This window comes from Acipenser ruthenus, chromosome 1 (genome assembly GCF_902713425.1).
Source record: "Acipenser ruthenus chromosome 1, fAciRut3.2 maternal haplotype, whole genome shotgun sequence".
Classification (NCBI taxonomy): domain Eukaryota; kingdom Metazoa; phylum Chordata; class Actinopteri; order Acipenseriformes; family Acipenseridae; genus Acipenser; species Acipenser ruthenus.
Window position 1 is genome coordinate 28,827,044 of NC_081189.1, and position 16,522 is coordinate 28,843,565.

The 16,522-nt window shown below is 36.8% G+C and overlaps 1 protein-coding gene across 1 annotated transcript in view; it reads right to left on the minus strand.

Moving 5' to 3' along the window:
• Positions 1–16,228, minus strand: part of LOC117411709 (endoplasmic reticulum metallopeptidase 1-like) — a 32,644-nt gene extending 16,416 nt beyond the window's left edge. The window contains exons 1-5 of the mRNA XM_059035251.1: positions 15,685–16,228; positions 6,190–6,491; positions 4,967–5,094; positions 1,684–1,789; positions 208–354 (exon numbers count right to left, since the gene is read on the minus strand). Of these exons, the coding sequence (XP_058891234.1) occupies positions 208–354; positions 1,684–1,789; positions 4,967–5,094; positions 6,190–6,491; positions 15,685–16,067 (1,066 nt within the window). The 5' untranslated portion in view covers positions 16,068–16,228. The remainder of the gene's footprint in view (positions 1–207; positions 355–1,683; positions 1,790–4,966; positions 5,095–6,189; positions 6,492–15,684) is intronic.
• Between the last annotated feature and the right edge of the window lie 294 nt (positions 16,229–16,522).

The following is a 16,522-nucleotide window of genomic DNA, read 5'->3' on the forward strand; positions in this document are numbered from 1 at the left end:
TCCAACATTATGGCAGGCATAGAAAAGTCTTAGCTGTTGTCTCTTGCACAGAGATCAGACCGTTCTTTATGGATCTAAGAAAATGTATCAGCTATAATAATTTTAATAATAAAATTAACTTGGAATCGGCACCCAGTTGCATGACTCACCCTCTACTGAAGTTTTGTGACTAGAGCCCATATGTAAGCCCATAAAAAAAGATTATACCTGGAATATTGCCAAAGTCCCTGTAAATGCGAAAGTCAGTGTCTGACGGGATGATACCACTCTGAAACACCTCTTGGCCAACCACAGACGCGAATGGGTGCTTCACTGCGCTGACATACGCCTGCACTAGCCATGGGTTTTCAGGACCTGAAAAGACAAAACAGAACAAGCTGGTTGGCCTGACCAGATATGTAAACTAGATCTGCTGGAAAACACAAAGGGTATTCTAAAAGCCAGCAAACCATACATTTATCCGAGTGCTGTTCCATGGATTATTATCTTCTAGCGGTTAATATGCAGTAGTTATTTTGCACAGTGGGAAACTATTTGTCCCCCAACGGTTTTATCACAGTACAATGCCTACATCTCTGATGCTGTTGCATTGTTTATAACTCAATACACTACGAGTTTCACAAAATATTAACTAAACCACAAATTAATTTTTTTCAGGAATTGCTTTTGTACATTAACAGGGAAAGCAATGTTTTTTTTTTTTGTTTTTTTTTAAAAAATCAAGTTTATTTTTGTTTTTCAACATACTTTATTCATTGAAATACATGCAGACAGTTAATATTGATTTGAAGCAAAAGTGGAGGCTCCATTGTACTGTGTATTTTTAGTTTTGTTGCATGGAATGACAAACAATTTTGAAACTACACCCACCCCTCGTTATATCGCCCCTCGCTATACTGCGGATTCGGTACTGCACGTTACTAACAAAAATATACAAAACAAATAAAAACAAAGCATTAATATCGTACTATTATCATATACGCATGTACTGCACAATAACACAAAGCAAAGTAAATATCTGCTTGCTAATGCGTTTTTTTTTGTAGCCAACGAGGTGCTCACTTGTGCCAGCAATCACTAGCAAAAGTCACAGGGCAGCGACGGCAGCTCCCTAGCAACAAGCCTCCTATGTTTGGAGTGGGGTTCCTTCAATGCAGCGGGTATGTGCATTTTAGAAAGGGAGAGGAAGAGTCATGAAATTAACTGCAGACTTAAGTTGATGAGAAGCAATTACCATTCATAGTATGAATTAAAATGGTGTGCTGCTTTTTATACGAAACATGAGAAAAAGCGGGTTGCGTAGAGGATTTATATTGGACCCTGACACCCCCGATAAAAAAGAGGGAGTGGTTGTACAGTAATTGTTAGCCTATTTGTTTTTCTATGGGTCTCTTGTTATATCGCGGCCCTCAATATATATCGGATTTGTATTGGACCCCGACACCCGCGACATATCGAGTGGGTGGTGTATTTGTGATTTATGTTGTTGATTATTTTCATTATTTCACTAAAAGCACAATGATGGGTAGAAACAAATGGCATTAGTCAATTTATTTAATGTATATTAGCTTGTTCATACAATAAGAATAATGCATTCTGGTAATACTACTCAACAGCTGATACTTCTCCTTGTTTGCAGCACAAACAGCCCCCTTATCCCCCTGATATTAACTCCTTGGGCACCTGTTTGGAAAACAATCTCCTTCCCTCCCACTCCAGCGGCTTCCAGGTTGATGAACGCACGAACTAGCTTTGCCCAGGGGTGCTGTGTGATAAAACCGTGACTCGCCTGCAAACACACAAAAACAAAAAAAGACTCCAATCTGTTCATTATTCTACCTGAATGCCCTAAAACAAGTATACAGTAACATTCGGAACATGCAAGTATGTATATGCAAGTACGTACTTGCATATAATAGTAAACAGCAACAAAAATAAAATTTCTAAATGGCATAATGTATATGTGTGTGTGTGTGTATATATATATAGCCATCCTTATATGAGTTGTCAAGAAATAAATTAGCTATACGTATAGGTCAAGACAATAGTAAGTTCTCAATTACAGTTGCCGAGTCCCTCCACATCTGTATGGTAGCAGCCTGTTGTAGCTCTTAGGCTGAAGACATCTCCAGAATAATAATATCTACAAACGCTTGAAGCCAGTGTCGCATAGAGAGCTGATGAGGAGGGAGCCAGCACTGAACAATCATTTTCTTTGCAGCAGTCATGCCAGCCAACCACAGCCTACGATCCTTCTCAGAGAGAGGAAATTTAGAGACCTCACCCAGAAGGAGGGCAGGATCCTGTGGGAGGCGCCTCCCGATAACATAAGAAAGGTTACAAACAAGAGGAGGCCATTCATCCCATCTTGCTCGTTTGGTTGTTAGTAGCTTATTGATCCCAGAATCTCATCAAGCAGCTTCTTGAAGGATCCCAGGATGTCAACTTCAGCAACATTAAATGGTGTTGGCTACCTGTCACCAAAATTGCTTAACATCTGGGCAGTGCCACAGTATATGCATTAAAGTGCCTGGTACCCCAAGGTTGCACAAAGTACAACAGGGATAAGGAGTTAGATCTGTATAATGCCTTTTGCGAGGGGTCATATAAGTTCTGTGGCATCTTTTAAAAGTGAATAAATTGGTGATTTGGATTTTTAGATGCTCCAAAAGTATTCCCCCACACTGCTTCCCAATCAACAGGCCCTCCCCACTGTGCAAAATCCTTCTCCCATAACTTTAAACATGAAAAAGGAGAGTGGGAATGTTCAGTGAGATGTTATATATATATATATATATATATATATATATATATATATATATATATATATATATATATATATATGAGACCATACCCTTAGGCTTTTCCCCCAGGACCCAATCCACCACCAGGTGAGAGATTAAGTTGGGACCTCAGGGAACCCCACATGTTTTTAAAAGCAGATCTCAGTTTAAAATAAAAAAAAAACAAAGAAGTACTTTGGATACTATAGCGAGACACTAGGTCCTGGAAGTCTAGGACAGACTCATGGCCTCCTACACGTATATGCCCCTCAGGGCCCACGTGTCGAAGGAAAAGGGTCTACCTGATGTTAGCGTTATTCCAAATGGGTGAATGTCTGTGCCACTTAGTTTTGATACCCAAGAATCTTTCCACTGCAATAAAAGTTTGCAAAGTATATGCCATTATGGAGCCATAGCACAGGGAGCACTTTTTATATGTAACACCAGAGAACAGTGTGTCTTGTAGTCTAATTGGTGATAATATTTTCTGCTCTATCTCTTTCCAAGAAGATTGCAAAGCTGGGTTAATTCAATGGTTTAATGTAAGTAATAGAAAAGACCAGTGGTATAATTTAATATTTGGGCAAGCCCAGCCGCCTAGTGCTTTATTGCATTGCATTTCATTCTAGGACGTTTACCATTCCAGACAAACTTTAACAAGGAATTGAGTTTTGACCAACAGTATACCGCTGGAGGCAATGCTATCACTCTATTAATAAAATTAATACGCGGGAGAATATTCATTTTAATCGAGGCAATGCAGGCAGGAACTGATGCTGGTAATAACGTCCATCTGTTCAAATCACCCTCAATATTTTTTAAAACAATTACTCAAATCTCAATGCCTAAATTTGTTACTTGTTGTGCGACCGGAATGATGGGAGGGATATTAATTCTGCCTGCCTCCATGTTGAGAAGTCATGATTTTGACCAGTTAATTTTATAACCAGCTATTAAACCAAAATCTTCAAAAATCTTAAGTATATTCAGAAGAGAGCGCTCTAAATCACTTATAAAAGTGTATCATCGGCGTTAAATGAAACTGAGTGGCGGGACGATCCAATTTTTATTGGTGAAAAATAAGAGGGGAGAGAGGACACCCTTGTCTGGAGGCACTGAAAAATACTGAACAAGTCTGAAAAGATTCCACCAGTGGAAACTTTCACAGAAGGGCTAGAGTACAAGGCTTGTATCATTTTAATACAGTTTGGACTGAAAGCAAATCTCTTTAAAACGCACCACAAATACTGCCATTCTAAACGGCCAAAAGCTTTTTCAGCATCGAGAAATAATAGTTCACTGGGTGTAAATGGCACAGTATTTTAAAATGCTTAACCGAACATTGTTTGGGAGGTTAATGCATTGACTGTTTTTTTTTTTTTTTTTAATACCTGTCATTATTTAATATTTTGGTATGTTGTACATTAATTACATGTGAAATCGACTGTAAAATTGATACAAACGTAACTGAAGATGATGTAGGATTTACAGAAAAACACTTTTTTCTTTTTTTAAACCTTGGGTCATAAATCAGTTTGGACCAGTTATTTGCTTTTCACATCAATGTCTTGCCATAAAATGTCTACCACACAATATCATATTTTTTATTTAAAATGTGCATCAAACATCTTTTAACCAATGTGTTGTGCTGTAAACCCTACAGCCGGTTTGTTTAAATATGCTCTTATATAATTCAATATAATTCAAGTGTATTATTCCTTGAAAATGTAGATCATGATCGTTTAAATGATTAAAAAAAAAAGTTTTAACAAAAGGTTTTCAGCTGGTTTCGCAGACCTCGTTTAGCACTTGTCTTGGACTACTTTACGTACAATAATATTAGTTAGTCCAAGATTAGTGATAATCGGGATCTGTGAAACCAGCCATTAGTCTATTATTGGCAAATGTGTTACCCTTATTATTTAGGATAGATTTAGGGCATGTCATTGAAGATTGGTAATTATTGCTGGATTATTGTGTTATATGCCAAAGCTCAGCTTTGTTTAATCATGAGTTGACAGCTCGTTAGGCTAGTAATTCCCTAAACAATCTTTTTCTTGTATAATTATTTGCAGCCAAAAAATAGCACAACTAATTTGAGCCAGTGCTTGAACCCAAATCTCTATCAATGTTACACCCAGTAAACTAAAGCGGCTTTCAAGTGTTGCCTGTAAAGCTCTCACCTGCAAGATATTCTCTTCTGCTCCATTAAAAAGGAATATAACAGCATGTTGTAGTGGAGTTGATAAATTGGACATCGAATGAAGTGCTTCCAGCAAGACAGAGCAGCTGACAGCATCGTCACTGGCACCTATACATAACATCAGCGAAATTAAAAGAGATGAATTTATCACATAATCATCTAACATCAATCCCAAGCTCTACACTAAAAAGATTTATAAAAAAAAAAAAAAGAAAAACACATTTCAAATATCCACAAATTAGAGACTTGAGCCTGATTTAGACGTGTTAAGCTCTGTAAAAGTAGACATGTCCGCAACTTCTAAAGTCAAGCTGGAACAAGACTATGTCTTTCCAATATCCTAAAACCTCATTAAAACACAAAATATGGTAGTGGCAGAAGCCTGATACAGTTAATAAAACTACATAGACTCAAATGTGTGTCTGTCATTTGTGCGTCACAAAGATTTTTAAAAATCACAGATTTTGTTTATATCAATACAGGTTTTTTGGCTAGGTAAAGGTTGTACGAAACCCTCGAAACTCACTTTCACATTAGTCAACACCATGAAATAATAAGATTAAGAACTTGCATATAACAATTACTGTTTACTGTATGTTGTAAATGCCTTTGTGTACAATGTTACAGTACCATTGTTATTTGAATTATGCATATCCATCACGTGAAACCTGAAATTGTAATCCTTCTAAAGATAGAGGATGACAGAGAAACTTGACTAGACAAGGAGCTACAGTATAGGATTCCTTTGAAGATGGTCTGCTTACAGTTGGGTTCATACATTTTGCATACATGATTTTCAAAGCAGCAGAAGAATGGTCAGAATTAGCATTGCAGAATTCTACATTTCACTTGCAAATAAAACTCTGTAGAAATCGGCTCAGCTTCACTGGAAGATGTTTTCAGAAACAACTGATATTTGTTGTTAGTTCAACAACTTCAAAATTATACATTTTTAAAAATCGTTTTATGGAGCAGAATCTGTTGTTTCTACACAATAAAGCAACCAAGACTTTCAATCTAAATTACATTCTTTAGGCTCCGAGATAAAAGTTGTCTATGGCCATATAAAATCCAAATGAGACTGAATGCAGAGGTTAAGTTACAGCTTTTTTCAAAGGAGATTTAACACAGCATTCAATTGTCTGCCGTTATTCAAAAAGCACTAAATAACATTATTATTCAAAGCTGAACAATTAGGCCTACCTGGGCTGTTTGCCACAGAGTCAAAGTGACAGTTGGCAAGCATGGCGTGTTTGGCCCCTCTCTTTGGCTCCAGCTTGACAACAACATTGGAGACTCTATCATAGTAACTGGTGAAACCCCCTAGAAAGTCAATAGTAAAAGATCCTGTAGGTTTTTGGACATCCACTGAAATAGTGTGAGCTTTGTTGCTTCCTGCTTTAATTTTCTCAATTTCCTCCAGAAGGTAGTTAACAGTCAAAATTTCATTTTCTGGACTTCCCACGGTTCTGGGGCCAACTGCTGTGATGTGTTCAAGATGCTTCCTGTGTAAACCAACAGAAAAATGTGTGAAAGATAAGTGAAGAATTGCATGATCCTATATCACCATTAAAAGTGAAGAATTGCATGATCCTATATCACCATTAAAAGTGAAGAATTGCATGATCCTATATCAACATTAAAAGTGAAGAATTGCATGATCCTATATCACCATTAAAAGTGAAGAATTGCATGATCCTATATCACCATTAAAAGTGAAGAATTGCATGATCCTATATCACCATTAAAAGTGAAGAATTGCATGATCCTATATCACCATTAAAAGTGAAGAATTGCATGATCCTATATCACCATTAAAAGTGAAGAATTGCATGATCCTATATCAACATTAAAAGTTTGTTTTGTTGTTGTTGCAAAATGTATCTGTAGCAAGAAGTATGTCTACTACTACCTGCAGCTAAATCCATGCATTGATTTAGAATGGCGGGATTGGAATGGAAAGGATATGTTGTTGAACAATAAAAGCAATCACTAAAAATATTATTTACATACTATAGCAGATAATGTTGAACTTTTGTATGGGGAGGTTGGATGGAGTGGGAAGAATTCTTCATTAATCAGTCAGTCACTGATTAGCTCAAACTTAAAGTGTAAATATACTGATGCATGAAATAAAAGTGTTCATGCCGCCAGCACTAATAGATCTAGCTTGAAGAAAATAATAACACAGGTTCAACATTTTCATAGTCACGTGCAGGTAAGGTTCTCTTGTGTGAAATTGCCTTAAATCTATGAGAGGTAAAAGCAACAAAAAGTAAATATAATGCAAACTCATCTATTAACAAAAAACAGCATACCTTAGATTGAAATTCAATTTACTCAAGGCCAAAAAACAGAATACCTTAAATTGAAAATTCAATTTACTCAAGGACAAAAAACAGCATACCTTAAACTGAAAATTCAATTTACCCTAGGTGCAGAAGTTCTTTATTTGAGCTGTGTACAAAAAAAACAATTGCAAAATGGAAAATATCAAACAAGCAAAGAACAAAACAGTAAAGAAGAGACAGCACAGACAGAGACAAATGTAAAACAGCAGAAGTGCATTTGCTCAAAAAAGCACATTTCGCAATTTGATTATATCGCTTTACTCAAAGACCGAAGAAGCTGTCTCTTTTCGGTTTCGTTCTCTGCTTGTTTGATATTTTCCGTTTCACCAAAATAATTTGCTCAAAGACCGAAATAACCTTTAATTTCATTCTTGATCATTTGTAAATACTCAAATAGTGAAATGATTGTTTTTTTTTCGATGATTGACCGACTCCTGACTGAGTGTAACACACACACATACATATATGCAATAGAAACTAACAATATTGTGCTACTAGTCCAAAGGACTAGTACCTTTTGAAACTTGCTAAGTTGGAATCAACAACAAGAGTTGGGGACCCTAAAAATAGGCTTAGATTTTATTTTGCTAAAAAATACAGTTATAAATTTAGATTTACCTTTTTGTAAACGCTCATACAGATCGATCAATCAATCACCTGTTTGCACCTTGTTACTGAGCAATTACTGTACTGTGTGCTGAGAAACTGACACTGACAGCACCAGACAGGATGACAGAGGAAAAAATTCTCTCAGCTGTGTTACCTTGCCGACCATGAAGCTCAGACACCGATGACACAAATAAAATGTTTATTTTACTGTACATTACATGTGTTGCTATTTACAAAAAATAATGGCTGGCTATGAATTACTATCTACAATAACTAATGTACTCACATACACATGCATTCTTCACTAAAGTCCCAATTTAAAGACAGTAATTTTCACTGTAGCCCTCGGGATGAAATTGTTAGCTAGGTGGCTTTTTTTTTTTTTTTTTTCATTAGCAGTGGGAGAAAACCACTTCAGCAAGTACAGTAGAATCTGCCAGAACTGATGGACGCTGAATCTACTAGGTTTAGATACTGAGAGAATAACAAATAAAAATTAAAAATGAGGGAAACGCAGATCTTTAAGAAAGCTGGGAGACTTTGTATAAATGGATTTTGTATTTTTAAACTCTGCAATAATAGTTCTACTCGTGAAGCATCCACAGTATAATTTGACAGGGGATTTAGTTGCACTATGCAAGACCTTATTTTCCCCCCACTGGTGCTTGAGCCCTGGAACGCTCATGGAATCACTGCCTGTGCACCAATTATCAGTGATTAAAGCCTGGTTTCAAACAAATTGATTATCGTTCACCAATGCTGTATTTGTATAAGAAAAGTGTGTTTTAAAAAAAGTAATTTCAGCTTCCAATCACTTAAAACATGCTGACGATAATGTAAACAACACCAAGCTACATACAGCGAATGCCAAGCTTTAAAACGTGTTACTGTTTATAGATAAGAACTCAACTTTATTATGAATATATTGTGTTATTATATTTTAAGCAACATACTATGATAATGTTCACTATGGTAATTATTTATTAGTTTTAAAATGTTTAGTAAAACGTGACATATTGTTTGACCTTGTTAGTACAACCGAGTACTAGGAGGCTGTGTGGTCCAGTGGTTAAAGAAAAGGGCTTGTAACCAGGAGATCCCCGGTTCAAATCCCACCTCAACCTCTGACTCATTGTGTGACCGTCAGGAAGTCACTTAACCTCCATGTGCTCCATCTTTCGGGTGAGACGTAGTTGTAAGTGACTCTGTAGCCGATGCATAGTTCACACACCCTAGTCTCTGTAAGTTGCCTTGGATAAAGGCGCCTGCTAAATAAACAAATAATAATAACCGGCCCCCTTTGCTAATGACATCTTCAGTCAGGGTCGTAACACAGTATAAATCAACACATTTTTGTAAAATGATGTTACACTTACTTCAAAAGATGCAACGTGTTTCAGTAAATTCAAACAATAAACTTCACATCCTGCACAGAGGGAGAACACAAACGTAAAACGCCATTAAGTGGGGTTGGCATTGCTGGGAAGATGAAGGGAGGTTTCAGTTCCAAGTGACTGTTTTCTAAAAATGATTTATGAATGCTTATTCACCACCGCTTATTCACTACACCCTGTTAGAAAATTGACTTCCCTGCATTTTTTTAATGCAAGACTACACGTGAGAGTATATGTGTACATTTGTTTTAAGTACTCACCCAGAGGACTACTGAGACACAGCCATCAACTAGTCCTCATCGGATTTAATTTGATGCGAGCGAGAGTTTCCAACCCTGGGTGTATACATATGACACACACACACTACATTAAGGTCAGTATACACTAATGTGGACTTCTCAGGCTCATATGAGAGGTTGTTTGGGCAGTAAATATTTAATAAATACAGAAATAATCATTTTGGAATCTCACTGCATCATACTATAAAAGGACTTTTGACTAAACTGTTTATGTTATGTTATTTATGTTTATTATTTTTCTGTGCTAGGATCAATAACAGTAATACTTTGAAACAAAATTAAATTAAAGACTGACATCTAAGATCCTTGAAACACTGATTTATGAATAGATTGTGCTATCTGAACTTTCATTTATGATTGGTAATTTTTTCCCCACTAGTTTTCTTTTTAATCTTTGTGCAAATGTTTGTTTCATTTCTTCTACTCTCCATTAACGTGGATTAAAGTCTACAACAAAATATATCTTTGAATGTACTTCACACATACACAAACAATATGATTTATTTTAGGTACACACTTTTTGGAGCAACAGTCAACAGTGGAAAACACTATCTCTATGATACAAAGAAAGAGTAATTGGATTTTATATAATGGCCTTAAGGAAGACTTCCAGTTAATTGGGGGGATCACAAAATAAAAGCTGCAGTGTGTAATGTAATTTACATATGGGTGTGAATACTGAATACTTTATAGTAACATCAGAGAAATTTAATTTAGTTTATTATAAATGAGTATATTTCACATACTGTATTTGTTGCTCAGTTCAAAACAACATTTAATTAAATATCTGCTATCAAACAAGGCCTTTTTATCTTACAATTCATAACACATGCTCTAATTTTCATACTAAATAGTACTTAATAGTACTATACATGCCATTATGCACCATACTCTATTCGCAAGACAATTGCTTAACTTTCAACATCACACCCAGCTTGAGGTGGCAAAGCCCTCACAATGAGTGCTAATACGCAGGAAAAGAAGAGTGTTTGTGTGTTTCACGACATAGCCTGTGAATGCCTACTTGTGCCACTCTGCAATCTAGTTTATGTTGAAGAGAAATGCTCAAGCTTTAAAATGATACCCTACTTGAGTGTGGCACATCCAGACTATCTATGTTATTTCCCTATTAGAATGTAGGGCTGTGTCCGAAGGTTTGAAGGTTCGTAGGTTCGTTCACTAGCCAGGGATTCGAAGATTGTTTTAAACCTTCAAAGGTTCGTCAGACAGGTTCACACACTGTTCATTTATTTTTTTTCTTCCTGTTAACAGAAACAGGTTTGACAATGTGTGAATATTATAAATCACACGTTAAATGTCAATCACATGCAAAAATGTTTGTATCATGCATATTACATAAACAAATGTGGTTATTAAAATCCGCTACCAAATCGTTATACGTAGCAACTGTAGTGCCGCTTGCGTGTATGAGCAGGGTATAATCCAAAGCAGTGGGCTCATACCTCTAGAGGCTGCATTGCTTCAGTAAAATAAGTACTGAATGCCTAGTGTACGGTAGAAAAATATTCGCAAACACTAATAATTTTAATTTCGAAAACTGAGCACCATCCGTCCCTCCCCGCTCCAGCTTGTGTTATCCAGAGGCAAACATTTAATTTCTTCATTCGCCATCTCAACAGCAAAGCGTTGTATAGCGTAAGCTGTACTGAAAGAAATGTCTTGAAACCCCTCTGCTGTTTGGGATTTTTTTGTTAAATGCCCAGACGACCAAAAAAAAAAAGTTTAATGAAAACTGTGCAAGCGACTCGTATCATGGAGGCATAACCAATCTCTGGGGTCACTTGACGAGCGTAAGTTCATATTATTATTAGTATTATTAATATTTTTAGTAGTAGTAAAATGTGACTGATAACCTGCTTGGAAACAGTGACTGTTAAATAAAGCTTTGCAGTTGGTGCTGCTGCAATGCGAGCCTCGAATCGGGAATAAGTAACTAGAGGTATGAGAGAGGACCGATTTTTGGGATGGAACCGCATAACAGTCTCACGTTTTGATTGGTCCTTGTCTGTCATAGGAATATGACCTCAACAGGAGTGGGGAAAGCTTGGAGTCATTGTGATCGGAGAAAGAGATAGATATATGCTTTCCAGAACCTTTCAATTAAAATATAATATGGTATTTTGCTGTATTAATATAACAGACTATGGGTGACTTATTTTATATAAATTGTCATGCAAGAGTAACCCTTAGTACAGGAATCAAAGTTAATGTATTTTTTTACTCTCCAAGAAATAAAATTATTTTTTTATGAAGAAAGAGAAATAACAGTGATTTCCATTACATGAGAGTAGATGTTAAAACTTCATGCTGATTTGAACTCAGATCTCGCCAAGATAAGCACCAACTAAGACTATACGTAGCTTTACAGTAAACTAATGTGATCCATCTGCATTATTATTATTATTATTATTATTATTTGTTTATTTAGCAGCCGCCTTTATCCAAAGCGACTTACAGAGGCTAGGGTGTGTGAACTATGCATCTGCTGCACAGTCACTTACAATTACATCTCACCCGAAAGACGGAGCACAAGGAGGTTAAGTGACTTGCTCAGGGTTACACTGAGCCAGTGGCTGAGGTGGGATTTGAACCGGGGACCTCTTGGTTACAAGCCCTTTTCTTTAACCACTGGACCACACAGTCTCCATCTGCATCTGCATCTCCATCCAATTGCGTTTCTTTCTGATGTAGATATCATAGATGGCTGAAGTGTAATGCTGGCTCCAGGGATCTGTTTATTTTGCCTCCCCAGCGCATCAGCACACACAATGGTTGTGATGCTGGCTCCGAGTATCAACAACACTGTGGTCTCCCCAGCGCATCAGCATGACAACCGTCTGGATTGAGCTAAGTAGGATACATCTCTGGGGTCTTCAAGTGGAAGACCCCTGAGATAGAAATGCAAAAAAAAACAAAACAAAAAACAAAAAAAAACTTTTCTTTATTACAATGAAGAAATTACATTGCACTAGGAGATAGATTAATGAAAATTCATTAAAGCTGTCGTTTTCCTTTATTAAAGGCTAATACTAAAACAAATTTTTGAGCAGGAACATGGTATTCCAAAAACAGGACATCTCATTTGCTTATGTAATGTCCATCAATATATTGTAGCGTAGCATATGCAACCCCTGCATGCATACACCCATCATGCAACCCCTGCACACATACACCGACCATGCAACCCCTGCACACATACACCCACCATGCAACCCCTACACACACACCCACCATGCAACCCCTGCACACACACACCAAAGCAGTCATTTTCCTTTATTAAAGGCTAATATTAAAACACATTTTTGAGAAGGAACACGGTATCCCAAAAAAAAAAAAAAAGGACATCTCATTTTCTTATGTAATGTCCACCAATATATAGTCATGCGTAGGAGTTTATCAGACCTTCTGGGTTTTAAGAGACCAGTGCCCTTACTGTATTGTATTAGTCAACATTTTCCTTATCTATTCCTTATAGTTTATACTGTAGGCTACAGATACTGTTTAAAAAGCTGGACTGTGCAAATATAATGGAAACAATGAAATACATTGTATAACAGTAATGATTACGTCTAGTGAGAGATTACAGACATTCTTATGCAAAGTACAAGTAACGTGTAAAAATGTGCCCCTCAACCATTTACTGTTTAGTCCTTCCCACTTGGAAACATTTACACTGGCCATAAAAGGGTTAACTTCAAAAGTGCTAGAATGACACAAGTTAATTGTATCAATCTGTGTGACCTACTTAATGCCTGGATTGATACTTTGTTGTAGTTCATACCTCTAACAGTCCATAGGCATTCCTGATATTGATAGAAAGCCACAGGCTAAGTGTATCAACCTGTGCTATCCAATAACTGTCTAGATCAGGGGTCCCCAATCCTGGTCCTGGAGGGCTGGTGTCCCTCCTGGTTTTTGTTCGACCGTACCCTAAATTACTTAATTGGTCCAATTAAGCTTCCAAAAAACACTTAATTGGTCCAATTAAGTAATTTAGGGTACAGTTGGAACAAAAACCAGGCGGGACACCGGCCCTCCACGACCAGGATTGAAGACCCCTGCTAGCAGGTTCATTGTTCCATATCACCAGATTTATATTGCACCCTTTTTAATTCAAACACCTAATGAATTCCCCTATTGTTTCTTGCTAATTCTGCATAATCCAGGCAGAATGTATTTATTTTATGAATCAAGCGGTGTGTAGTGTAGTGACTACAGCTTCCTTTCAGTGATGTATAGCTAGAAACATGTTTTTAGCTTGTTTCATCATTGTCAGATATCCGTGATGTAATTAAGAAATTGAAATGGTTTAACAATGCTAATTACAGCTTTAAAAGGTAGGGGTTGCATAAACTATGCTACAATAATTGATGTACATTACATAAGAAAATGAGTAGTCATTTTTATGGAATACCATATTCCTTCTCACAAATGTGTTTTAATATTTTAGTATAAGCCTTTAATAAAGGAAAACGACTGCTTTAATGAATGTTCATGTATCTATTTCAGTGCAATGGAGTTTCTTCATTGTAATAAAGAAATACGTTTTTTTTTTCATTTAAATTGTATTTGTTTCTTAATAATAAAAAAATATATATATGTCTTCTGGGGAGAGTAAAAAAACAAACAAACATTAACTTTGATTCCTGTGCTAAGGGTTACTCAAATGAATTCACGATCCAGTTATCGTGTACTTTTTTTATGGTAAACGGAGCATGCATGACTTAAAAACTCGGCTGTCAGTTGAGCAGAATATCCCAAAAACGGGCTGAATTCAGAAAAGCAAAGCTGCACAGAATTTGGGACGTTATCAATACACTAAATCGGCCCAGAATTTTGGGCGTTATCTGAAAACCAGAGCGGACCAGAATGTGGGACGTTAACTGAGACATTATAAACGCAAAAGCGGCCCAGAACCCTGAGAACGTGCAGTCTATATGTAAAACTGTGATTACATTACAGATAAACTAATGAATCATATAACAAAACTAATAGTGGGCAGGATATATATTTGCAATTAAAATAAATCACGCAAACGATTATAAGTATATGTTATTTGAAAGAAAAAAAAAGTAGATCACCACAGTAAGCCAGTTCTTACATTCGTGCATAACATGACAATTTATATAAAATAAGTCACCCATAGTTTGTTACATTAGTACAGCAAAATACCATATTATATTTTAATTGAAAGGTTCTGGAAAGCATATCTATCTCTATCTCTCTCTGATCACAATGGGTGCGTTCACGACACGCAGACTTTCGTCATTCTGCGCAGAATCTGCACAGAATCGGAGCAAGTAGCCAATGAATTTTCAGAATATTTGCAGAATCTGCGCAGACATAGCAAAGTCTGCCTCTCGTGAACGCAGCCAATGCCTAGCTTTTCGTGTTGACGTCATATTCCTGTGACAGACAAGGGCCAATTAAAACGCGAGACTTATGCGGAACTTGAAACTTTGTGCTTGCACAGTTCAAATAAAACATATTTAAATAAACTGTGGAGCAGAAGTACACAGCTCAAATAAAGATCTTGCGCACCCTAGCGTAAACTGAATTTCAATCTAAGGGAAGCTGTTTTTTTGGTACACAGCTCAAATAAAGAACTTCCGCAACGGGTAAATTGAATTTCAGTTTAAGGTATGCTGTTTTGTTGTTAATAGAGGAGTTTGTATTATATTATTTACTTTTTGTTACTTTTACCTCTCATATAAATCTCACTTTCTTTAAATTTTAGGTCGTTCCTGTTGAGTTGTTAATTTTTACTTTCAGTCCATGACATATGGTCTGACCAAGTTTAGTAGCACGGACGTTTATTTAAACAAAAACCTTACTGACAAAATCAAAGACATTTCTCTTTTAGGCATACGGATAAGTTTGATTCATTAAAGGAATATAATTCTGCGTAACAATGATTTAATGCAGCGGTCAGAACGCGACAGTTTCCATCAATTTTAAATATATACTGTCATGTAACGGTTATAATACTCAAAATCATAATGATGCAACAAAAAAGTGCCTTACCTAGCCCTGACTGCATTAAATTCACCGGTCGAGGCTCCGACGACCAGCTGCCGCAGTGATAAATGGACTAGTCCCCATAATGCAAGTAGGAAAAAACCAAGCAAGACAGCCCCATTGCTCTCCTCCAGCAAAGACAGACTAACGGGTTTCTTTTTGATCTCATCTGAGCCGCTGCTGTCGGTCTTTTGTTCAGAATCCAAGCTCTTGGCCCCGCTGTTCTCGTCTCGGTCCGACGGGTTATTCGCAGCCCTATACCCTCTGTTTCTCCTGACTGCTGTGTCGCTCTCCATTTTTACCGCTGGCAAAGATCTGTAGATACACAAAATGGTCAACTCCGCTGACTTAACATTGAAACTGCCGTCCGTGCCTAAGCGGTGCATCATGGGAATCCAAAGCGTTCCGGCAGCGACTTTTCCTCATTTGTTTCATTTCCTATGCCAAGCCTTCTCATTTTAAAACGCTTGCATTTTTAAACACGATTCACATAGATTTATTTAGAGACACCCCTCCCCCTCCCTCTTACCACAGACGACTTATTATTTCTACGATCGATGTTTTCACCTGGCCTGACAATAGCTCTTTATCGCAAAGTGCTGTCAGAAATTGCCACTGTCATGCATATTTAAATAATATGAGCAGTCACGACTGGGGCGTGGTTTGTTTTGGTTTAGTAGCGGGTAGATTATTATTATTATTATTATTATTATTATTATTATTATTATTATTATTATTATTATTATTGCAATACTACAAATAGTACTAATACATTGTAGGTGTTCGGCATTTAACTCCCTTTTCAATTGCTGCTTAGAAGCCTTCAAAAAGTTGTCTTCTGAAA